Consider the following 27,214-nt stretch of genomic DNA (forward strand, 5'->3'; position numbering starts at 1 on the left):
GGGCAGACTTGGTCAATCGATCCACTATTACCCAAATGCTATCATGTTTGCTTGCGGTCGAGGGTAACTTGGTGATAAAGTCCATTGCTATACTTTCCCATTTCCACGTAGGAATTTCTGGTTGTTCGAGCAAACCAGATGGGCGTTGATGTTCAGCTTTTACCTTAGAACAAGTTAGGCATTTAGCTACGAACACAGCAATATCCTTTTTCATACCGGGCCACCAATAAGTAAGGCGCAAATCTTTGTACATTTTGTCAGCGCCAGGATGAATGGAATATCGAGTTTTGTGCGCTTCACTCAGTATGTCAGTGCGAAGAATCTCATCATTGGGAATCCAGATGCGATTGAGATAACAGAGAGTTCCATTCAGGTTAGGGACTAGATGCGCTTCCGCACCACACGCTAACTCGGCGCGTAGGTTACCTTTGCTGATCGATGCGCGCTGCGCGTCGCGAATGCGCGATTCAAGATTGCTTTGGATCGGTGCGAAGTGAAGCTGCGTGCGCGGCAAAATACAGTTGAGTTGACTGGGTTTGCGGCTGAGCGCATCGGCTACCACATTAGCCTTTCCAGGGTGATATCGGATCTCACAATCGTAATCGCTGATGAGTTCGTTCCATCGGCGTTGTCTCATGTTAAGTTCCTTTTGATCAAAAATGTGCTGAAGGCTTTTATGGTCGGTGTAAATGATGCACTTAGTACCATAGAGGTAGTGTCTCCAGATTTTTAAGGCAAGTACAACTGCGCCAAGTTCGAGGTCGTGAGTCGTATAATTCTTTTCATGAATTTTGAGTTGCCTTGACGCGTAAGCGATAACCTTGCCTCGTTGCATAAGTACACAACCGAGACCTTGGTTGGAGGCATCACAATAAACGACAAGGTCGTCAGTACCCTCTGGTAACGTTAGAACAGGAGTTTCGCACAACTTTCGCTTGAGCGTTTGAAAGGCTTCTTCTTGCTTCGAGCCCCAAATATACGGTTTGCCTTTGTGCGTTAATGCTGTTAAAGGCAAGGCGATTTTTGAGAAGTTCGAAATGAATCGCCGGTAGTAACCAGCTAAGCCCAAAAAGGAACGGATTTCGGTAGGAGTGGTCGGTGTAATCCAGTTCTTGATTGCTTCAATTTTGGATGGGTCGACATGAATACCCATCTTGTTTACAACATGACCAAGAAACTGTACATCGTCAGACCAAAACTCACACTTGGAGAGTTTGGCATAGAGTTGTTCGGTTCGAAGCTTTTGCAACACCAACAAAAGATGTTGTTCATGCTCGGCCTTGGTTTTGGAATATACCAGAACGTCATCGATAAACACGATCACGAATTGGTCCAAGAAAGGCCTACACACCTGGTTCATTAGATCCATGAAGACAGCGGGTGCGTTGGTTAAACCGAAGGGCATGACCAAGAATTCAAAATGACCGTAGCGGGTTCGAAAGGCAGTTTTGGGAATATCTTCTTCGCGGATACGCAACTGGTGATAGCCAGAACGGAGATCGATTTTGGAGAAACAAGAGGCACCTTGGAGTTGGTCAAAGAGGTCGTCAATACGCGGTAAGGGGTACCGGTTCTTAATGGTGAGCTTGTTCAGCTCGCGGTAATCGATACACATGCGAAACGAACCGTCTTTCTTTTTAACGAACAAAACCGGAGCACCCCACGGCGAAGAGCTAGGGCGAATGAATCCTTTATCGGTCAACTCTTGAAGTTGACTTGCTAATTCTTGCATTTCAGCGGGTGCAAGTCGATAAGGAGATTTGGCTACGGGGGATGCACCAGGAACAAGATCAACACGAAACTCGACTTCCCGAGCGGGAGGTAAACCAGAAAGATCTTCGGGAAAGACTTCAGGGAAGTCACGCACGATGGGGATTTCATGAAGTTTCTTCTTTCCTTCATCGGGTTTGACCACATGAGCTAAGAACGCGACACATTTCTTTCGTAAAAGTCTTCGGGCTTCAGTGCATGACATAAGTTTAAGACCGTTAGATGGTTTCTCGCCGTAGACATGAAGATCTTGACCATTTTCCCGAGGAATGCGAATCAAATGCTTGGCGCAGATTACTTCGGCGCGATTTTGCGAGAGCCAGTCCATACCAATAATAACATCAAAACTTCCAAGAGGCATGGGAATGAGGTCGATTAGAAAATCGTGTTCATTAAGGTTAAGCGTGCAATCTTTGATCACGGAGTTTATTATAATTGTTTCACCGTTAGCCATTTCAACTGTAAAATTTCCGTTTAAGTTTATTCGCGGTCGCGCAAGTTTTTGTTCAAATGTGCGAGAAATAAAACTCCTATCGGCGCCAGTATCAAAAAGTATAGATGCATATTGTCCGTTAAGTAAAAATGTACCATTAACCACGTCATTATTCGCTTGCGCTTGGTGCGCGGTTATATTAGAAGCTCGTCCGCGCGCCACTTGGTTTGAAATTTGGTTAACCGGATTAGCTTCCGTAATTTGTACTTGCAGTCTCGGGCACGCGTTCCGGAAATGACTGGGGTCACCGCAGTTATAGCACGACCTCGGTCGTGGATTATGGTATGTTGATTGTGGGTTTTGCGGGTAGGTTGGTGGTGTTTGCGCGATTGGGTTGGCGGGAAGGACTCTACAGTACTCAGCAGTGTGACCAATACGGCCACATCGGTTGCATTGTCGACACGGGGCTTGAGTTGGGTGATGAAGTTTACAGGTTGGGCAAAAGGGTTGGTTTCCTGTGTAAGGTTTCTTAGTTGACGGGGCAGGGAGTGCGGAATTGGCTAAGGCATAGTTATGGACTACAGGGGGTGTTGGGTAGGTTGACAGTGGGTTAGGAGCGTGTACTGGAGGTTGGTAGGCGGGTTGCTGGACAATGAGCGGGTTGGTAAGTGCGTAGGCTTGATGATTGGGTTTGTGCCTGCGTTTGAGGTTGTTACGGTTTGAGGGTTCTGGCTTGGTTTCTGTTGGTTCTGGGACAGTCTTGGTGAGTTTGGTCTTCTCGGCTCCCCGCAGGAATAGGGTTCCTGCCCTGACATGGTTGTCGCTGAGCACAGCGGCCAACTCGATGGCGTCAGAGAGGGTTACTGGGTTCCTGGCCCATACAGAATCTTGAATTTCCATGGGGAGACCCCCAAGAAACTTTTCGATGGCGCGGCGGGAAGGGGTAACTAGGTGCGGGACAAGCAAACTTAGTTCGTGAAAGCGCGTAGCGTACTCGCGCGCTTCGCCACTGTACTGTTTCAAGTTCCAAAATTCCTCCTCAAGGCGCTTTACTTCGTTGGGAGGGCAGAATTCTCGAGTCAAAAGATCCTTGAATTCCTCCCAGAGCATGCTAGAAGCAGCCTCTGCGCCACGCGCGTGAGCTACTCCGTTCCACCATATAAGCGCCCTTGACTCCAGGACACTTGAGGCGTATAAGGTTCGTCGGTCTGGAGGGCAATGGGTATGGAGGAAGGTGTTCTCAATTTTCTCGAGCCATTGGAGCATCACGGTGGCTCCTTCGAGCCCTGTGAATTTCGGAGGGTTACCCGCATTAAAGGACTTAATATTGTATCCGGAGGGGTTGGTATTATTTTGATTTAAGGCTTGGGCTATTGCGGCGGCCATTTCCTGGGAACGACGCTGCATACGTCTGCGCTAGGCTTCTCTCCTCTGATGACGGCGAGCTGATAGCGGAGGCATTCTATAAAATTTTTAGTTTTTGTTAATATCTTGGTATGTGAAATCGTTTTAGCGCAAAGTATATCATTGTAAAGCTTGTTTCGCGGAGTTAAATGCTATCAAATTTCGAAGTAAAATATGAATTTAAATGCAAACTTAATACAGGTAATGAATTCGAATTGAAAATCGACAATTCATGCATCACCATGACTTTTCAAATCTTCAATTTAAAATATACGAGTAAATGAGTATTGGAGATTGACAATTCATGTATCACCATGACTTTTCAAATCTTCAATTTTAGAACATAAAGTTAATGGGGATTGAAAATCAACTATTCATGTATCACCATGACTTTTCGGATTTTCAATGTTAAGTCCCAACAACAAACGAATATGTAAGTAAAGAAACGAATTGAAATTTAACAATAAAAATCGAAAGATCGCGGATAAAACATGAAATCATGTGCTGCGTATGCGCAAGCATATTTTATAAATATCGAGTAATTAACAATTAGCGCGCAATCATGAGATTTTTCTCATGCGCGAGAAGGGACTCTTAGGTATTCTAGGTCGTTACGTCTAACCACCTAATCCTAAAGTCACGGAGCTCTGATACCAATCTGTAACACCCCGACTGAAGGCGGATTATACATCGGGGCGTTACGAATTGTTTCATTACTCGTGACACTATTTGGGTGTCAATATTTAATAAATACATTTCATTGCGCATGCGCATAACACACCATAAAGTAACATAAATCACATATCATAACACTTAATATTCAAATACATAAATTTGTCTTGTTATATTTTAAACTAGGTCCAAAGTAAAAGAAAACATCCTACGTGTCCTCGAGTTTCCAAAAGCAGCTACAGCAAACCTGAACATGTGTTAAAATAAAACGTCAACACTTGCGTGTCGGTGAGAAATCAAGTTTAATAAATAGATAATAACAAGGCACTGCGCGCAACATGTGTATAACTGGTGTTCAACATAGTGTGTAAACAGATTGTGATCAAGCCTAAATAGATCATAGCTCATAGTTCATAGCGTGCTCCAAATCGAGCAAAAACAAATAATCATTCGTGTATGTGCAAACAAACCAAGAAAATCGTAACAATAGGTCTCCCGTGTTCATCTAATGGATCCATGAAAACTTCGGAATAGGCCGATCAAAGCGGTTAATGATCAACACATACAAATATACAACACTAGTAAACGTCCATAACACATGGGTTTTGCGCACATAATTTCATAAACAATTTAAGACTCAAGTTGTACGAACACATGAACATCCCAAAACGTTAAAAATAAAAAGGGATTAGGTACGAGATTACTCACTTGTAAAAGGTGCGTTGAAAGATAATGCAAGAACCAACTTTTAAACAAGCGAAGGTTAACCTATAAATAAGAGGTTATTGGTTTATCGATTGGTTTTTATGTCTTGAATATATGTAAGTCACTTAAACAAATTATTTAAAAAAAGAATTATTATATATTATTTATTTACCGAGATTTCTGGGCAGAAAAGAAGAGAAGACGGATTGCAAAGAGGGGAGTTGGAGGCGTCGCTGAGGATCTTCGGCAGAGAGTAAGGGAGAAAGATTTTGGGGAGTGATTAAGTGTTTGAGTGTAGTGTTTAATTATCCAAGAAATTAGTTTTATTTATAGGAAAACCCTAGGGAACACATCCCTTGAATTTGGGGAAAAAGATCTTATCAAATCAAAGCAAAAGATATCAAAAGCAAGAGATATGGTGGCAGCTGCAGGGGATGGGGAAGGCTGACAGGTTACTGTTCATAGCATGGGAGGGGTCAGTCAAAGTACTGTTCAAGACATGGAAAAGAAGATTTTAAAAGATTATGCCAGTTACTTTTTCTAACAACCAAGAGGGTTGGTAAGCAAGCTGCGCCGAAAGTGACTTTTCGGACAGATGTCAGATCTGGCCTACTGTGCCCATACTTTGGCAGGTATAGCACAGAAGATAAGATATTTCAAAAGCATACAGGCTGGCTTAAACTGGAGAAAAGACTTAAGTGTCTAGCGCGAGAAGGCTTGAGTGCGCGAGGGCGAAGGCAGACAGAACAAACCTTAGCGCGCCGCGGGAAGAACTACAATCCTTAGCGCGCCGCGGGAAGAACTACAATCCTTAGCGCGCCGCGGGAAGAACTACAATCCTTTGCGCGCCGCGGGAACAGTTCGTCTCGCGTATCGCAGGAACAGCTGGTCTTCACGCAGGCTTCCCTGTAAGGAGTCTGGCGCGTGGAGCTGCGCAGACATCCTTAGGCGGGAAGAACCAAAGGACAAGCAAAGAGTTAAGAGAAAAAGGGGTTCAAGGCTTAAGGGTTAAGCAGAGGGGCGGGACGGCGACAAGAGAGAAAAAGGGGCGGGACGGCGGAAAGGAATTATTATTAGTAATATATATATATATATATATATATATATATATATATATATATATATATATATATATAAATTTATAAAGATTATAATCAAATTTTAAATCTTAAAAACGGATCCGAAAACGGGTACCTGGGTCGGGTCGGATTTGGGCAGATGTCACAAAAATGACTTGCTTCAACTGCAAGGAGATGGGGCACTTGAGTTTTAAATGCCCAAAGAACAAACCCGCGACTGGTGGTGCGGGTGGACGTGGCAAAGAGAAGAAGGGAAACGCGCGAGTCTTCGTACTCGACACAAAGAAAGCCGATGACATGCCGGAAACCATTACCGGTACGTTTCTAGTCAACGACACCTATGCTAGAGTTTTATTTGATTCGGGTGCCAATTTAAGTTTTATAGATTATAGCTTTTGTCTATTAAACGAACCTTTAACAAAGTTAGATAAAACTCTAAGCGTCGAGACTGTTAGTGGCGAAATCGTTAAGATCTCCGAAGCCCTTGAAAACGGAAAAAATCATTTAGCTGGTTATATTCTGCCAATTTGTTTGTTGCCCATGAGTCTGGCTAGTTTTGATATTGTCCTTGGTATGGATTGGTTATCCGATAACCATGCACGTATCATCTGCAATAGCAAAACTGTTGAACTTCAAGCCCCCGATAAACGAACGATTCGAATTGAAGGGGACAAAGACGCTGGCCAAGTTAGCATAATTTCCATAATTAGGGCTAACAAATGTTTAAATCAAGGATGCTTAGCATTCATGGCCTACGTCACTGAAGAGTCAAAACCTAAGGAGATAAAGGACGTACCTATAGTCTCCGAATTTTCCGATGTTTTTCCTGATGAACTCCCCGGAATCCCTCCCGATCGCGAAGTAGAATTTGGAATTGATCTTATTCCCGGTATTGCTCCGATCGCAAAAGCGCCATACCGTCTTGCTCCGACTGAGATGAAGGAGTTAAAGAAACAACTCGATGAGCTCATGGAGAAAGGTTTCATTCGACCGAGTTCGTCACCTTGGGGAGCGCCAATCCTGTTTGTCAAGAAGAATGATGGTTCCATGCGTATGTGTATCGATTATCGTGCGTTGAACAAAGTCACAATCAAGAACCGATATCCACTCCCTCGAATCGATGATTTTTTCGACCAACTTCAAGGTGCTAGCTTCTTTTCAAAAATCGATCTTTGTTCCGGCTATCACCAACTCAAAGTCCAATCCGAGGATATTCCGAAAACCGCTTTTCGAACAAGGTATGGACATTATGAGTTCATGGTCATGCCGTTTGGACTTACTAATGCTCTAGCCGCGTTTATGGACATGATGATGAATCGTATTTGCAAACCTTACTTAGATAAATTTGTGATCGTATTCATCGACGACATATTAATTTATTCTAAGTCTAAGGCTGATCACGAAGTTCATCTTCGAACATTGCTTGAAATTCGTAGAACTGAGAAGTTGTATGCTAAATTTTCCAAATGTGAATTTTGGTTACATGAGGTACAATTTCTTGGTCACATCATTAATGTCAACGGTATTCAAGTCGATCTCGCTAAGATTGAAGTTATCTCTAAGTAGGAGATTCCAAAATCGCCAACCGAGATCCGAAGTTTCTTAGGTTTGGCCGGCTATTATCGTAGATTCATTGAAAACTTTTCCCGAATCGTTGTTCCCCTAACCTCTTTAACTCGTAAGAACATCAAATATGAATGGGGAACAAAGCAACAAGAGGCGTTCGACATACTTAAACAAAAGCTCACCCAAGCACCTATACTGGCCTTGCCAGAAGGTACTGAGGATTTTGTAGTCCTTTAGCGACGCGTCCCATTCTGGTTTGGGATGTGTACTAATGCAACGAAAGAAGGTAATCACTTACGCCTCTCGTTAATTGAAGGTACACGAAAAGAACAACACGACTCACGATCTAGAGTTATGCGCCATAATCTTTGCACTTAAGATATGGAGGCACTATCTCTATGGAGTAAGATTTACCGTGTACACTGATCACAAGAGCTTAAAACATATTTTTGATCAAAAGAGCTCAACATGCGCCAACGCTGATGGATGGAAACTCTCAATGATTACGACTGCGAGTTTGTTTACCATGAAGGCAAAGCCAACGTCGTGGCTGACGCCTTAAGTCGTAAAGAGCACGAGAAACCAAAAAGAGTTCGAGCATTGCGCCTAGAACTCCAAATCGACCTCTTTGAACAAATTAAATCTGCCCAAACTCAAGCGATCAATGAAAACCAAATCTCCGACGAAAAACGCAACGGCACCATATACTTGGATCCTTTCATAGGTTGTACTACGCGATGGGCACATCGCACCACCCTGATCGTATGACGCTTTCCCGCGGGAAGTACGATCTTTGTGTATATTTACGGGTACTTAACTAAGTCGAACGCTGCGGTGTTTGCTGAGGTGACCTAGAGTAGAGACTTGAATTTATAAATGTGTTATTTAACTTTGTTATTCCTAAGCCACGTTGGGCTGAGGCAGGCGTAGTCTCGAGGGGTAATAAAGTAAAAGAAAATATTTTAGCGTCAGCATGTTCACCAGCATTCGTTGCTGACGTCTTTTATTTACATTTTGCAGGTGAACAAGATTAGCGCTTGGAATGTCGAAGTGCTATTATATATCCGATGGCTCGGATTTGTTTTATATAAACTTAATATGATAAATGGTGGTTTGTAATTAAAACAAGTAATCTTTTGAAACTTAAATGGGAATCCTTTGTAATCCCGTCTTTTGTAATATTTACAACTTTAATCCACAAGTTTTATAAGTCTTCCGCTAATTGAACATAACTCTGATTTATTTACACTTGTGGTACCAACATAGTTGTCATACGCCTAGGCCGTGGTTTGGGGTGTGACATTAGCTAAATGTGCCCATGGGTTCTATAACCAAACCCAAATCCATGGATTTCATGTTAGGTTCGTGTTGTGTTATATATTCACACTATGCTTTTCTATACTATGATAATTCTTTGAATGAGATAAAGCTATGTCCAAAGTTGATCGACTATATATGAGTTTTCCTTCCATTTATCTAAAAATATTGTTGATATGAAGGTAGGGATTATCATTTGCCATTGTAACGCTCAGGTCCTATCCGAAGGTCTGCTTGAGAAGGGTTATGCCTGCTACCACATAAAGTCTGCACGCACTGATAGTCTTAAATAATGTTCACTCATTTGTCGAAGACTCAAAAGTGATTCTTTAGATCACTATATAACTTTCTTAGATGCAGCAGTGCAGCACCGGATCATAATCATACTAAAATACAAGACATGTTTGTTTTAATTATAGAAAAACAGTACTTTGTAACTATTCTTTAGGTTTGTAATTTGAAAGTTCAGATTCTTAACTTTACCAAGTACTTGAGATACTTAAAAGTCTTATTGGCACAATTTTTTTTGTCTATAGTTACTATACAGAAGTTGAAAAACCAAATCAAGAACTAAGCAGATCACTATATGGGTTGATTTTGTGGTTACACAAATTACACATGCCACTCTTACAAAACTTCCTAACTTGAAACGGGTCAAAATGGGCTGGTACGATCCACCTATCGGTGGCTGCTAGACATAGCCATCATCACCACCACTGGCATCACCTATATCGTGGCACATGCCACCACCAAACATCCCCACTAGCCGCCATAAAACAAATATAGCTGGTGAACCCATTTTTCTATATTGGTGAAAACCGATTTGACATTTTAACAGACCCATTTTTCTATATTGGTGAAAACCCATTTGATAGCTAATGAACACGTAAAAGCACTAATATTTACATTTTTAATATAACAAACAAATGAACAATCATATACTTTCAAACATAATTCTTGATCACAGTCTCCAATAATTGACAATAATAGATGTGAATGTAATATACCTGAACTAACTTGTATGTTAATGACAATAGCAAAGAGATAAATCTGTCTCGTGCCTCAAATTCTGTTGCAGACAACAAGAAACAGACAAAACAGATGGCAAAGGAAGACGCTTCCAATGAATTTAATCAATCCCGCGTCTGCTACAAGAGTCAATAGAGTACCCTCCAAGGTGTTTGTTTTCTTAAAGGTAATCCACAACCAGAACAATGTCTATAGGCCAATCTCCCTTTACTATATAAACCAAACTTCTCAAGCAACAGGAACACGTCATTAGTTCATTACTTTCAACAGTTACTTCAGGTAAGACACACACTTGGCTGAAAATGGAATACCGATTAGCATTATTATCCTCGATGATGCTGCTACTGGCAGTGGGTAGCAATGCTGGTGGCATTGCGATTTACTGGGGTCAAAATGGGGGTGAGGGCACATTGGCTGAGACATGCTCGGCCGGGAACTACGATTATGTCAACCTTGCGTTTCTAGAAACGTTTGGAAACGGCCAGACGCCAATGATCAATCTTGCAGGTCACTGCGACCCCTATAGCAATGGCTGCACCAATTTGACCACCGACATTAAATCATGTCAAGCTAAAGGAGTCAAGGTGATGCTCACTCTCGGAGGAGCAGCCGGGAGCTACTATCTCACATCTGCAGCAGACGCGAAACAAGTTGCCACTTACCTTTGGAATAACTTCTTAGGTGGAACATCATCCACTCGTCCACTTGGCGAAGCTGTCTTAGATGGAATCGATTTTGACATCGAAGGAGGAACCACCCAACATTGGGATGACCTGGCAAAGTATCTTTCTGAATACAGCAGTCAAGGAAAGAAGGTATACTTGACAGCAGCTCCCCAGTGTCCTTTCCCAGATGCATATATTGGAACCGCCCTCAAAACAGGTCTGTTTGACTATGTTTGGGTTCAGTTCTATAACAACCCGCCTTGTCAGTACTCTGGACGTGTCACCAACCTCGAAGATGCGTGGAAGCAGTGGACTTCTGAGATACCAGCAACCAAGATTTTCTTGGGGCTACCAGCATCACCTGCAGCTGCTGGAAGTGGATACATCCCTGTTGGTGACCTCACATCCCAAGTGCTTCCAGCGATCAAAGGTTCTGCAAAATATGGAGGAGTTATGCTATGGGATAAGTATTATGATGATCAAACTGGATACAGTTCTTCCATCAAGAACCATGTCTAGACTGTAAAAATCTGGTTGTAAACTTCACTTGTGTGAATCCTTTATGTGAGTATAATATATGCTTATATGTTTGTGTGACGGTCTTCTCCTAGTTTGACTTACCGCCTTGTAACTAACACGTACAGATACTCATGGCTTGAATATTTATAAATATATATAAATTTTTACTTAATCTTTTAGAATATAAAGAAAAAACAGCAGCAACAAATAAAATGCATGGATGGCTAATTAACTTTCAACAATGGCCTATATGAGTTAAAAATTAATGTTACGTTGATTATAAGATAGTGGCATCTTAGCAGAGAATTAACAAGTTCTTTTATATATCTGAATGGGATGCTAATGAATAGAAGGCAGTGGAATAGTGGATTGAAGTTTTCTAAGAAAAACTTAATTAAGGCAACCAACAGTAAAAGAAACTTTCCATTTAAGGTAACTTGACAATGTAGCCATCAAGATAATATATCTGAACAAATTTGTAAGAGAACATATTAATGACAATAGCATACAGATAAATCTTTTTTATGCTTTAGATCCATAGCCCAAAAAGTGGATTTTATGTAACAAACAAAACAGATGACACGCCTGAGTCACATGCAAGCTTTTAGTATTTTAGTTTAAGAACCACAAACAAGGTTTTTCATTGTAACATGACCCTAAATTTTATGCAGAAATAATAAACAAATCAAGATGTACAAAACAAATGAATAAAACTTCAGGAAAAATTAAAAAATGTTTGTTTGTTTGTATGATCACCTGTCCATCCCATTATAATCATAAGACCATTCAATGGAGTGAACTCTATGATATTGGCATGTATTGAAGTTACAAACTCTGCAGTGTCAAGCTGGATAAGGTACTGTCATTGAGAAAGATACATAATTGTCCATAGAACAACTTCAAAAATGGGTGAACAATATGTCCAAACATTGCATGTTAAAGTTCATAAGTAATTTCCCATATAAATATAGATCAAAATTTGGTAGTGCTATTATTGATCTATTGCTCAGATGGAAGCCACAACTTCAAATAGGTATAATCAGCAAACATGGTAAATTGGTAACAATAAATAATAATACTAATAATAAAAATAATAATAATAATAATACTTGGTGTAGTGAATCTGAAAAAAAAAGTTGTATGAGTCACAAGGGTTACAACGGAATGGCAGGTTAAAAGACTGTGACCTCTATGAAGCAAAAAATGGTCACTTGTTTTAAAATTAATGAATTGAAGTGGCAAATCAAGGTTTTCTAACTGTTTATAAACAAAGGTCAGAATTTAGTAGTTTATTATGCGACCAAAAAAAATAAGATTACAGGTATGCCGGAGAACTACACAGGCCCTCCTCCCATTAAACAGATTCAGTTGTTAATATCATATAGAGAAGCATGGCATTATAGAGAGTTTATATTAATTAGTAAATTTACTCGAAGTAGTTTGTAAGAACTAAAAACACAGCTCAATGACAATAGCAAGGAGACAAATCTGTCACACAACCTAGATTAAGATGGACCTAAATCTTATGTAGCAGATAACAAGAACCACACAAGACAAGAGAGATGACAAACCTGAATGGCAGGCGGAAGTTTTTGATAAATATTTACTAATCCAGCATCTGTTAAAACATTATTCAGCAGAGGTCCCTCCAAGGTACTTCTTTTTTAGAAACAGTCCAAAACTAAAGCATGCCAAATAGGCCCATCCCTTCATTATATAAATCAGACATCTCAAACACTTGAACACACCATTACTTTCTTCATTCACCTCAAGTAAGATACAAACTCTGCTTAAAATGGCAAACCACTTGACATTATTCTCCTTGTGGATCATGTTACTGGCAGTGGGTAGCAATGCTGGAGGCATTGCGATCTACTGGGGTCAAAACGGGGGTGAGGGCACCTTGGCTGAGACGTGTTCGACAGGGAACTATGATTTTGTCAACCTCGCGTTTCTAGCAACGTTTGGAAACAACCAGACACCGATGATTAATCTTGCGGGTCACTGCGATCCGTATAGCAATGGCTGCACCAATTTGACCACCGACATTAAATCATGTCAAGCTAAAGGAGTCAAGGTGATGCTCACTCTCGGAGGAGCAGCCGGGAGCTACTACATCACCTCTGCTGCAGATGCTAAGCAAGTAGCCACTTACCTTTGGAATAACTTCTTAGGTGGAACATCATCCACTCGTCCACTTGGCGAAGCTGTTTTAGATGGAATCGATTTTGATATCGAAGGAGGAACTACACAACACTGGGATGACCTGGCAAAGTATCTTTCCGGATACAGCAGTCAAGGAAAGAAGGTATACTTGACAGCAGCTCCCCAGTGTCCTTTCCCAGATGCATATATTGGAATCGCCCTCAAAACAGGTCTGTTTGACTATGTTTGGGTTCAGTTCTATAACAACCCTCCTTGTCAGTACTCTGGAGGCATCACCAACCTCAAAGATGCTTGGAAGCAGTGGACATCTGAGATACCAGCAACCAAGATTTTCTTGGGACTACCAGCATCACCTGCAGCTGCTGGAAGTGGATACATTCCTGTTGGTGACCTCACTTCCCAAGTGCTTCCAGCAATCAAGGGTTCTGCAAAATACGGAGGAGTTATGTTGTGGGATAAGTATTATGATGATCAAACTGGATACAGTTCTTCTATCAAGAGCCATGTCTAGACTGTAAAAAATCTGGTTGTGAAATTTTGTTTCCTGTATGTGAGTATAATATATACATTATATGTTTGTCCTTTTCGTCTTTACATTCTCGTAAGCAAGCACAAAGTTTGCAGTAATACCTACACATGGTGATCGTGCTAAAGAATATGTAACAATGTTCTGGCATAATCACTATATGGTTCATAAATCCACACAATACTAATACAAATTCCCCACAACTAGCAACCAATCAAAATGCATTCAAGGCTAATTAACTTTGGACAGGCTGTGATATGGGTAAAAAAGAGTCGCATTAATGTTAATAAGGTAGTGACATCTTAGCAGAAATAATGAGTTCCCTATTACTTCTGAATTCAATGAACCCATGAATCAAAGTTGTGGGTTGAAGTTTACTATACAAGAAAAGATTATAGATACGGCAGGTTTTACCAACAGAATACAGTGAATGCATAACTAGCTTTTCTAACTTAGTAACTAACTCTATAGGCCATTAAAACAATCAAATTTTCAAAACTTTTGATTTAAGATAACCAACAACACAAAAACTTTCAATTTAAGGTAACTTAACCATGTAGCCATCAAAATAATATATCTGGACTAATTTTAAGAGAACATATCGATGACAATAGCATAGAGAATCTTGTTGACACTATAGATTCAGAGGCCAATTAGTGATTTTTATGTAACAGATGACAAACTTGAGTGGTTTTTATGTAATAGAGAAAACAGATGACAAACTTGAGTGAGAAGCGAAATATAGTATTTTCGTTTAGGGACCCACAAACAAGGTTTCTCAAGTCATTGTAACACTTTTTTTATTTAGAAAATAATTAAAAACTCAGAAAAAAAATTTGAAAAGGTTCATAAACAGTTACAGACTTGTTTGTTTTATACCATATGTCCACCCATAACAACGTAAAAGAAGATTTAATGGAGTGAACCCAATGATGTTGGCTTGTTTAAAAATTAAAACTCTATAACCACTTCGAAAATGAGTGAACAATATTTATGAGTTATTAATATGTCCAAACATTGTGTTATACAATTTGTATTATTATATCACATAAACTGTTTCCAGGACAATTCAAATTTGGATTCATGCGTGGATCTAAATTTTGTAGTACTATCTATTATTGTTCTATTGCTCAGATGGAAAACACAACTTCAAATATGTACAATCAGCACATGATATTAATAAATAAATAATATTTAGCGTAATCAATCTGCAAAAAAAGTTGCGAGTCACAAGAGTTGCAACGGATTATAAGAGAATGACATCTTTGCTGTAAGAGAATGACATCTTAGCAGAAAAACAAGTTCAACTATTTTTTAGATAAATTAACTGAGCATGCGAGTTAAGGTTTTCTGATGGTGTATGCACAATGGTAACAAACTAGGATTTTACTATACAATAGAAAAAAAGAATATACGTATGCTGGAGAACCAATAGGCCCTCCTTTCACAAAACGGGTGCAATTATTAATGCCATATAAAGCATCATAGCATTCTAGAGAGGTTCTTTTAAAAAATATACTCGAACTAGTTCGAAAGAACACGACTCGGTGACAATAGCAAAGAAACAAATCTGTTTGACACCCTAAAATAAGATGGACCTAAGTTTTAACGTAGAAGATAACAAGAAACATACAAGACAAAAGAGGCGTCAAACCTGAGTGACAAGCCAAAAGTCTGCCAATAATATTAACTAACTAAACCAGCATATGTTAAAACATGATTCAGCAGAGTGCCCTCCAAGGTGTTTCATGATATGCCAATAGGCCAATCCCTTCACTATATAAATTTAGAATCTCAAACACTTGAACACACCATTACTTTCTTCAATCACCTCAACCAAGATACATACTCTGCTAACAATGGCAAACCAATTAGCATTATTCTCTTTATGTATCATGTTACTAGCAGTGGGTATCAACGCTGGTGGCATTGCTATCTACTGGGGTCAAAACGGGGGTGAGGGCACCTTGGCTGAGACGTGCTCCACAGGGAACTATGACTTTGTCAACCTCGCGTTTCTAGCAACGTTTGGAAACAGCCAGACACCAATGATTAATCTTGCAGGTCACTGTGATCCATACAGCAATGGCTGCACCAGTTTATCAACCGACATTAAATCATGTCAAGCTAAAGGAATCAAGGTGATGCTCACTCTTGGAGGAGCAGCCGGGAGCTATTATCTCAGCTCTGCTGCAGATGCCAAAAACGTTGCCACGTACCTCTGGAATAACTTCTTAGGTGGCAAATCATCCACCCGTCCACTTGGCGAAGCTGTTTTAGATGGAATCGACTTTGACATCGAAGGAGGAACCACCCAACACTGGGATGACCTGGCAAGGTATCTTTCTGGATACAGCAGTCAAGGAAAGAAAGTATACTTGACAGCAGCTCCCCAGTGTCCTTTTCCAGATGCATATATTGGAACTGCCCTTAAAACAGGTCTGTTTGACTATGTTTGGGTTCAGTTCTATAACAACCCGCCTTGTCAGTACTCTGGAGGTATCACCAACCTTGAAGATGCTTGGAAGCAATGGACTTCTGAGATACCAGCAACCAAGATTTTCTTGGGGCTACCGGCATCACCTACAGCAGCGGGAAGTGGATACATCCCTGTGGGTGACCTTACTTCCCAAGTACTTCCAGCAATCAAGGGTTCTGCCAAATATGGAGGAGTTATGTTATGGGATAAGTATTATGATGATCAATCTGGATACAGTTCTTCCATCAAGACCCATGTGTAGAGTGTAAAAAATATGGTTTTAAAACTTCACTTGTATCATTCCCATATGTGACTATAATATATATGATTATATGTTGGTTGGACAATAGCAAACTATATATCAGATTATCAGTACCTCTACACATTAAACACAGTACAAGTTTAATCAATAAGTACAGCTTATAATCGTTTGTGATTTTTCATAAAGTCAAATAAATTCATCATCAGATTGACAAGAGTCATGTTTTAACTAGCAACGTTCGATTGGAGGATGATTATGTTTATGATTATTATTATCTCAAATGCTTCAGTTTATATTTAAATAAGATGACTATGTCTAATGCTTTGGATTGAAAATGTTGTTGTTTTTTTTCCTTTTCTTAAATAGTAAATGTTTGTTTGCGTTCATGAACAAGTTCTATTCCTTAACGAACGAACACAAACAATATTATCCATTCGGTTAGCGTTCATGAACAAGTTTAACACTATACGAATGAACATGAACAATTCTTAATTCATTCGGTTCAGATCGGTTCATTTACAGCTAGTAAACTGTTTGGTTATCTACTGGAGTCTAAAATATCCTTCAACAAATTTATATATATCCTCCATTGTTTGGAAGGATTAAAAGCATATATATCTCATTCGTATGGAATGTAAGAGACAATATTTTAACATCAACTCAACAATCTCTAAGTTACGAATCCAAACCCTAGATATCAGCAATAATAAAAATAATAATAATAATAATAACAACAACAACAGCAACTAAAATGGAGCTATCGATTACTATTCGATCATGATGAGATCTCAAATTGCTTGAAAATTTACCGCTAAATTCAAGTGTTGAGGCCGCTGGTGCTAGAGACGTTGAGTGCATCTTCATCGCCGCGACGGTGATCGAACCGAAAATAGCTTCGCGCGATGTTTGAATTTAACGGCTTACGTTGGTATCGGTTTAATTTGTTAAAATACAAGTTTTTGTATCAAGAGTTAGGTCGGTATCGGTTCAAATTGTTATGGTAAAAATGTTTACTATCTACAATGCAATGCGGGTGTGGCAACCGGTAAGAAGTTGGTCGGTATCAGTTTGATTTGTTATGATAAAAAGTTTTGTGATAAAAGTTGAAATCGAGGAACCAAAAAGTAAAAATGTACGCTGAAGGAATGTAAGTAAGTTTTATTACTAAAGTTGATGGGCCAAAAAGCATACATGTAAAACTTGTGTGGGGTATTCGAAATCTACCGTGCGTTGTGGCAACTACACGGTGGGAAGTCGTTCAATATCGGTTTGATTCGTTATGGTAGTTTATGGTAAAGGTTTATAATCAAAATTGATGAGGAAAAATGTAAAAATCTAAAGTGAGAAGCCAAAAAGTTAAGTTAATCGGCAACGTATATATGTGAAACTTAAAGTGAAGGGGCCAAAAACATGTGCATGCCAAAAATATGCGACAAAAACATAATGACACCCAAAAAGTTTGCGTAATCACAAAACTACTGACAGTTATGATAGAACATGTACAAGTATTATTTTAACCTTATTTTTATATACGTCTATCTAACTGAAATGAATGATAATAATTTGTTGATGATGAGAATGGTAAACAACATAAAACATTCGGGATGAGTATACCATTGGATAAGTGATCAATTTGAAACTCTTCCCAAGTATGAGATGTATATTGTATTAGGTGATACTGGGCCAATTATTCGAAACATATATAGTTGTTTATGAATAATACATGTAAACATTTTTTTCTTTCTTATCAAGTCCTATGGTAATCGACTGATACACTATATTCATTTTTTATTTTCCAATTTTCTTGATGGTAAACTTACAGGGCTGTAAACGAACCGAACGAACACGAACAAGGTCTTGTTCGTGTTCGTTCGGTAGGAAATAATGTGTTCACGAACGGTTAACGAACACTTACCGAACGAGATTTTATTTCGTGTTCGTTCATTAAGGAAATGAATGTGTTCACGAACGATTCACTAACACAAGCGAACACAAATAAAATCAACAAAGCCTAGAGATTGAGACCGACGTATTCATCAATGTGAATAATGAAAGCCTGTAAACAAATCGAACAAACACAAACAAGGGCATATTCGTGTTCGTTCATTTAATTTTAAACGAATACGAACACTTAATCGAACAAATATTTATGTTCCTTTTCGTTTATTTAAAAAAAAGAACATTTGTGTATATTTATATTCATTTGTTTATAATCTAATCTAAGGGAACATAACTGAACAAAGATAAACGAAGATAAATGAATATAGATGAACAAATGTAAGTGAACACAACAAACATAAACGAACATAAATGAAAACACTTCAATGAACACAAGTTAAAAAATATAGAACCTTTAATTATATGACTCATCTAGATAATAATTAATTATTTTATATTAATACATATACGAACATAAATACACAAACATAAATAAACGAACATAAACGAACGTTCATGAATATAAACGAACGAACGGAACATGTGTTCATGTTTGTTCGTTTAATTAAACGAACATAATTTTTTTGTTCGTGTTCGTTCGTATAATAAATAAACGAACTTCCCACCGAACGGTTCACGAACAGTTCACCGAACATTCGGTTCGTTTACAGGCCTATAAACTTATATAAAATTTAAAATAGTAAAAATTGTATTTGAGAATGGATAATATCGTATTAAACTTACGGAATTACCGATATCTAATGGTTATGGGACAAGCATAAGACATGCTTTTACAATCAAGTATGGGCAGACGACCAAGTTGTTCCTCATCAATAGTAACTTACTACTAATAATCATATACCACAAATAATTAATTACAACTGATAATCAGTTATCAAGCAATTTTTCATCAATCATGCAAATTACAAATAACTTATAAAACCATTTTATACCTTCATCTTGAACAACGTCTAGGGTGTTGCCCCCGGGACCCTTGGTTAAGGGGTACCTTAAGCCCAGGGTTTGTTAGTACATGAAATTACAATAGTCTTGAACCAGTGAATACTCCACATCCTCTAATTTTTTATTGATATATACTATAATTCACTTTGGTATTAAAAAAATCCCCTTATACTGAAACAAAGTTGATGACACTAATCACCAACAAATTTCAATTTTGTCAAGTGCATTTCAAGTTAAGATCCAAGCCACACTCTTGTGTGAGAGCATTAATAGACTATGTATTTAGGTGTTGCTAGTAATTTTGTTTAGGTAGTATTTGAGTTAAATAGTTTGAGTTCATCGAGTTTATCCAACCTTGTGCACATGGCTTTTGTGTAAAATCATTATTATTCGGTTAAATAAATTTATCTTTTCATGAAACAAAAACGATAATAAGTGAAGGGCCAATTATAATTTTCATGTGAGCCCATAAAGAAGCCCAACCGGGTTACCTAAGGAGGGAGTGGTGGCCCGCTATAGGGTAATTAGGATTTTAGGATTAAGATTGATTAAGACATTATTAGTAAGTTAGTCAAGTCGGATTACACAATATATACCATAACCTAGTTTAGAGTTTGGTATGAGATTTTTTTAATTGATTGTTTTTTAGTTATTTTTTTTCTTGAATACAATAAAGTGAGTTCATCTAAATTACGTGTTCGTGTGTTATCGTTTTGTGTTTGATATTGATTCAATTTTTGAACAAGCTTAAGTTGAAAGTGTTGGAGTGTATGATTCAAGCTTTATGATGGGACTCTAGAGATTGATTTGAACGTGAAGTTTGTACTGGATGGGATTATGAATTTAATTACTCACACTTTATGTTTTGACTTTTTGTATGTATATATAGTTTATGTAACAAGAAAGAAATGCTTGTTGCTTGGAGAAGGTATCTGTGTACAAAGAGGATTTATTGCAAAAATAGAAGGGATAATAATAATAATAATAATAATAATAATAATAATAATAATAATAATAATAATAATAAGTTATGATGATCTAATAGTTTTCTACTCACCTACTTAACTTTTTTTTTTTTTATTTAGAGTCAAGTGCGAGTTAACTTATAGAATGAGTTTATTTGGATAACAATTAGAGTGTTTTTTTGAGAGTTAAAAGTTGCAAGTGTGTCTAAGATTGTTGGGACATTAATAAAAAAACGTCTATTTTGTAATTTAAAGTAAATTTGTTTTGTGTTATTAGTTAAGAGGATTTTCATTTTTCTCATCAAAGAAGTATTCTAGAAGAGCAAATTGTAAGGTTACTTATTCATGACTATGAGTGTTGAGACATTAATAAAAGAGGTCATTGTTGTAATTTCTAAACTAAAAGTAAATTTGTATTGTGATTAGATTTGAGGCACCAAACCAAACATATTGCCGTCTTTCTTTTGCCTTTTATGTTTATGTTACAATTTAAATTTCATTACGTCACTTTCGTGATAAGAGCCCAATCGTTAGTCCTACACTAACGACCAGGTGCAGTGGGCGGCAATTCTAGGCGAAATGGGGCGAAGTGGGGCGCGAAAACTGCCCCTGGACGATTTTTGGGGCGAAATGTTGGGGGGGGGGGGGGGGCGAGGTTTTCTCGCCTGTGTTGTGTGTGTTATTATATATGTAAGTGTGATATATATATATATATATATATATGACTACAACACCATTACACCTCAAAAACAAAAACTCACCCTTTGCTGACTGGACGCCACATGACGCAAAACGCCTCATTTTATAGCTCCTTCACTACACATAGCGTAAGACTCAAATTAATATGATTGATATATAACTAACTCCAACCCACTACACCTCAAGAAACGAACCACTATAGCACAAATAATAATCGAGCTCACTAGATCACAAGAGGTCATAGTTTTACGACCATTTAAAATATGTTTAGCTCTAAAGAGTGTCAACGTCTCTCATTAATCTTGTTAACAACACCCACAATGAAAGCTATGAAATACACTTTGAGTTAGATAAGTTAAACGTCTTTGGTTAAAAACGTGTTTGACATTCAAATGAGTTACGTCTTCTCCCTCTCTACTTCACGCCAACCATAAACCCTAAAAACCTTTAATAAGTTTTAATCAATTATTGTGGACAAATGCAAAACTTGTACTTGTATTCTAGTACATGAAACTAGTATTATTTTAAATAAAACTTTACATTTGAATAGTAAGTGAAAAAGGGTAGAGAAAACCAAAAGATAATGACTGCCGGTGCTCTTTGTGAGTTGGTGTGTATATGGAGGTGAGCTGACCTATATTTGCAAGGTACCCCCAGAAAGAAAGGGTACCTGTCTACCTCACGTCAGTTTCACATCTGTCATATTACCATCTATCGCACTATTCCCCTTGCTATTTTGGACTCTTGCCTGCCACACACCTTCATACATCACTCTTTCCATATATGGAATGTGTTTAATAAACAAATAAACACAACTTAATTTACCTACTACTTAAATAGTAGTGTCGAAACATGAAATAAATCTGACCTAATCCATGACGATATTTCCACGGATGTCGAGATGAACGAACCACATCTTGATCCTCTTCTCCGGTTGCTTGAGATCTGCAATGGTCTTTTGGGGGTGTGGAGGTGACTGCTAAGAAATCTCAAGGATCTCTTGTTTACAGACACAAAAATATGGTGGTGGCTCTTATTGAGCCTCCTCTTAATAAGGAGGTGGAGACCTCCTTATATAGAGAGCCTCATGGCCACCATCATGGTACCCTAATGGGCCTAGCCCAGTTAGGGTTACCTCCACAAAACCCCCTCAGCCCAATAACATTGTATTAGTCCATATAATAAAATAAGCCAAACATAATAAATTTAGGGTCGTAAAACCGGGTTTAGTACCATACCCCTACAAGCCCCCCAAGTCCAGTGTTGCTCCTAGGCGCGCAAGCATTTAGGTGGAGCGCTGGACTTTATGAGGTGTGTTAGGACATGAGGCGGTTTTTTCCCTTTTCTTCGGCCTTGTCTTTATTGTCAGAGTTTTGGGAGGTTTTCTTCATGATGGTGACATGTTGTGGTCCTTATGATAATGACGGTGCACTAGCATGAATAAGATATAGCACGCATCATAACAATAGTGGCGCGGGGCCTGATAAAAGATAGAGTGCGCGTCTCGATAATAATGTAATATAACTTGCGCGCGAGGCAGCTTACGAGCTATAAAAATAATAAAGCTTGCGCGCGACGCGACTTACGAGCTATAAGAATAATAAAGCTTGCGCGCGACGCGACTTACGAGCTATAAGAATAATAAAGCTTGCGCGCGAGGCGACTTACGAGCTATAAGAATAATAAAAGCTTGCGCGCGAGGCGACTTACGAGCTATAAGAATAATAAAGCTTGCGCGCGAGGCGACTTACGAGCTGAGAATAATAAAAGCTTGCGCGCGAGGCGACTTACGAGCTATAAGAGTAATAAAGCTTGTGCGCGAGGCGACTTACGAGCTATGAGAATAATAAAGCTTGCGCGCGAGGCGACTTACGAGCTATGAGAATAATTAAGCTTGCGCGCGAGGCGACTTACGAGCTATGAGAAAAATAAAGCTTGCGCGCGAGGCGACTTACGAGCTATGAGAAAAATAAAGCTTGCGCGCGAGGCGACTTACGAGCTATGAGAAAAATAAAGCTTGCGCGCGAGGCGACTTACGAGCTGAGAATAATAAAATCTTGCGCGCGAGGCGACTTACGAGCTATCAGAATAATAAAGCTTGCGCGCAAGGCGACTTACGAGCTATGAGAATAATAAAGCTTGCGCGCGAGGCGACTTACGAGCTATGAGAATAATAAAAGCTTGCGCGCGAGGCGACTTACGAGCTGAGAATAATAAAAGCTTGCGCGCGAGGCGACTTACGAGCTATGAGAATAATAAAGCTTGCGCGCGAGGCGACTTACGAGCTATGAGAATAATAAAGCTTGCGCGCGAGGCGACTTACGAGCTATGAGATTAATAAAGCTTGCGCGCGAGGCGACTTACGAGCTATGAGAATAATTAAGCTTGCGCGCGAGGCGACTTACGAGCTATGAGAATAATAAAGCTTGCGCGCGAGGCGACTTACGAGCTATGAGAATAATAAAGCTTGCGCGCGAGGCAGAATAATTAAGTTTGCGCGCGAGGCGACTTACGAGCTATAATATGATGATAATGACTGGCCCACAAGGGCCTCTTCTGCGCAGGATGATTATTCCGGCTTATTATCTAAAATAATAATGGAGACACAAACGGCCAGATAATAATAATAATAATGTCATAGGCGTTTGTGCGGCTCGTAGCCGAACCTACAAAAACATATCAACTAAAAGTGGATGTATTACAAGGTTCCCATCCTCGGGCAAATTATGAGGTGTGCCCAACCTATGTTGGCGCGTGGCCGTTTGGGATATTATTAGGCTCCCGACCTTTATGTTTGGCGCGTGGCCATGTGGGATATTATTAGGCTCCCGACCTTTATGTTTGACGCGTAGCCGTGTGGGATATTATTAGGATTCCCAACCTTTGAATATGGCGTGTAGCCGTATGGGTTTGAGGATTCCCAACCTTTGAATATGGCGTGTAGCCGTATGGGTTTATAAGGATTCCCAACCTTTGAATATGGCGTGTTGCCATGTATGGGTTTGAGGATTCCCAACCTTTTAGTTTGGCGCGCGGCCTATGGGTTTATGAGGATTCCCAACCTTTAAGTTTGGCGCGCGGCCTATGGGTTTATGAGGATTCCCAACCTTTAAGTTTGGCGCGTGGCCTATGGGTTTATGAGGATTCCCAACCTTTAAGTTTGGCGCGTATGTGATATGCACCATGCGCAGATGTTTCATGCGCAGATGTGATATGCGTGAGCATATACGATGCGTGAGCCTGTCATCTGCGCCACGCGCAGATGTGATGCATGAGCATATGTGATGCGTGAGCATGTGATGCGTGAGCATGTGATGCGTGAGCATACGTGATGCGTGAGCATATGCGTGAGCATGTGATGCGTGAGCATATGCGTGAGCATACGTGATGCGTGAGCATATGCGTGAGCATACGTGATGCGTGAGCATATGTGATGCGTGAGCATATGTGATATGCGCCACGCGCAGAGGTTTTGGCTTTGTGTCTTCATGACATCCTGATTTTAAGCCTCGTCTACATTTTGTGGGTTGGCCCGCCCCGCTCGATGTTAAGGCGGGTGCATACCCCCTTCAAGCCCCCCCAGTCTAATGTGTCTTGTCTCGCGCGAGCGAGATAAGATAGATATTAGACTAGTTTGCTTTTTCAATAGGGCTTGTTTTTTCTTTTTCTTTTCTTGCACGCGCGTTGCGCGCAATCCCATGCGCGGCCCCGACCTGAAACCTCAACAACTATGTTTTGGCATGTGCTTTGCCTTAGTTGTGCTTAGGTATGTTATGGTCCAACTGCGCAATATGTGGGATGGATGCTATGAGTAATTTGAGCTAAGGCTCATATTATTGGGCTAAGGCCCTGACGTTTTAGAGTTAAAACTCGTCAACGCGTCTGAGCTTGAAGCTCGCGCATGTATGTTTTACTTCGTTTTATTTTCAGTTTGATGTCAATATAATGTTGTCATATTGCTCAAATTAATAAAAGGAAGTGTGAAACATGTATGCAAAACTCAAAATCAGGCTTGCACACGCATGGCGGCGGAGTCGTGACTCGCGGGCGTGCATGCATGGTGGCGAAGCTTGATCCTTGGCAGTGCGCATGCACGGCGGCGGAGTGGTGACTCGCGGGCGCGTATGCATGGCGGAGAGTTGCGTGGGCATGCATGGCGGCGAGTTTTTTGCGCAAAACCCACATGGTGGTTTCCGCGGTGGTTTCCACGGGCGCTCACGCATGTCGCCGGAATGGTGACCCGCTGGCGAGCATGCATGGTGGCAGTCTTCTGTGCAAAACCCACATGGTGGTTTCCGCGGAGTGAGAATTCGCGGGCGCGCGTGCATGGCGGCGAAAGTCTCCGTAATTTAGACTGTAATTTTAAACCTAAAATCCAGGTCTGTAATCCAGATCTAGATCTGTAAATCAGATCTAGATAAATCTGAAGCTCGGAGCGGAGAGAATTTAAAACTATCACAGATCCGGAGGCTTGATCATCCGAATCAGGTAGTTTCTTTTTTGGATCTACAAATCCTTTTCAGCTTCATTTTTGCACAGATCTGGAAGCCTCTTTTAGATCTATGGATCTTTTTGAGCTTTAATAGAACAAGTCTTGAAGCCTCTTTCTGTAAACTTCCAGATCTGGGTTTTTCTTGGGAGAGATCTGAGAACCGAGACGAAGATCGAAGGGTAGTTCGTTGCCGTCCCACGGATGGCGCCAATGTCGAAACATGAAATGAATCTGACCTGATCCATGACGATATTTCCACGGATGTCGAGATGAACGAACCACGTCTTGATCCTCTTCTCCGGTTGCTTGAGATCTGCAATGGTCTTTTGGGGGTGTGGAGGTGACTGCTAAGAAATCTCAAGGATCTCTTGTTTACAGACACAAAAATATGGTGGTGGCTCTTATTGAGCCTCCTCTTAATAAGGAGGTGGAGACCTCCTTATATAGAGAGCCTCATGGCCACCATCATGGTACCCTAATGGGCCTAGCCCAGTTAGGGTTACATCCACAAAACCCCCTCAGCCCAATAACATTGTATTAGTCCATATAATAAAATAAGCCAAACATAATGAATTTAGGGTCGTAAAACCGGGTTTAGTACCATACCCCTACAATACGTATCAAAAGTTAGCCGGCCAAATAATATGTGCTATGTTGATGTAACCATTCAAAGGGTTGTATCACTCAAATTGTTGAAGAATTGCAATCGTGCTTTCTTGATTAATAATTATGTTTACGCATTTAAATATATGTTAAGTATACGCATGAGATATGTTTATAATACGCCACCTAATGTGTCATACATTCTAGTTAGTTTAGTTAAGGATTGGACGACTGGTGTGTAATATGACCATGTGTCCATGTTCTTGGTTAGTGGTAGAATGAAGATAAACTATGTCTATGTACCATGCTAAATATTGTTATCACAGATTAAGTCTTGCAACTAACTAATCAAATTAACCTGAAACTATAAGTGATTGTTTGTTCTAATCTTTCTAACATTTTGAGCTCTCTTTTGTTCTGTGTGTGTGATTGTGTTTGTTCTTGCATCTTAGTTTCCTAGCAATCTAGTTTAGCTTAATTTCATTCAACAAGCATTCAATCATTTTTTGCATTTTTCTTATAATCAAATAATAAGTGCAATACTAACTACATGTTTCCTAGTTCCTACAAATAAGAGATCTTACTTAACATAATCATATAGTTTATTTAGGTTTCTACATTACTTAACGACGAACATCACTCATTAACATGATTCATGCTAATTAACAAAATTAACAACATTATTGCCGTATAATTTATTATAGTTATATATTATCCGGGGATAAACACATCTCATAACACATTTTTTTCAGTGACTTGAAATTTGAATTCCATTCATCATCTATTTGGTATTCAGAATATGTTGAAAATGGAATATGATTCATATGATAACAGATGATAACATGTTCGATTGACGATATATTTTGTCAACCAAATGCATCAAAATTCTAGTGCGTTTGAAAACTTAACTTCAAAATTAATTTCTTTGTCATATTCTAACTTTTCTTTACATGTTTTATGCC

General features: G+C 39.5%; 3 protein-coding genes across 3 annotated transcripts; all 3 read left to right on the forward strand.

Annotated features, from left to right (window-relative positions):
• Positions 1-9,885: 9,885 nt before the first annotated feature.
• Positions 9,886-11,313, forward strand: LOC143592632 (hevamine-A-like). The gene has a single exon (XM_077072509.1). It carries the CDS (start codon positions 10,278-10,280, stop codon positions 11,157-11,159), a length of 882 nt encoding a protein of 293 aa, XP_076928624.1. The 5' UTR covers positions 9,886-10,277; the 3' UTR covers positions 11,160-11,313.
• A 1,204-nt stretch (positions 11,314-12,517) lies between these two features.
• LOC143592633 (hevamine-A-like) lies at positions 12,518-13,857 on the forward strand. The gene has a single exon (XM_077072510.1). It carries the CDS (start codon positions 12,955-12,957, stop codon positions 13,834-13,836), a length of 882 nt encoding a protein of 293 aa, XP_076928625.1. The 5' UTR covers positions 12,518-12,954; the 3' UTR covers positions 13,837-13,857.
• Positions 13,858-15,634: 1,777 nt separating this feature from the next.
• LOC143592634 (hevamine-A-like) lies at positions 15,635-16,664 on the forward strand. Its single transcript, XM_077072511.1, has one exon. It carries the CDS (start codon positions 15,711-15,713, stop codon positions 16,590-16,592), a length of 882 nt encoding a protein of 293 aa, XP_076928626.1. The 5' UTR covers positions 15,635-15,710; the 3' UTR covers positions 16,593-16,664.
• The last annotated feature ends 10,550 nt before the right edge of the window (positions 16,665-27,214 follow it).

This window comes from Bidens hawaiensis, unplaced genomic scaffold (genome assembly GCF_021521415.1).
Source record: "Bidens hawaiensis isolate Kalapana, Puna unplaced genomic scaffold, B.hawaiensis_p1.1 tig00041118_1, whole genome shotgun sequence".
In the NCBI taxonomy this organism is placed as follows: Eukaryota; Viridiplantae; Streptophyta; class Magnoliopsida; order Asterales; family Asteraceae; genus Bidens; species Bidens hawaiensis.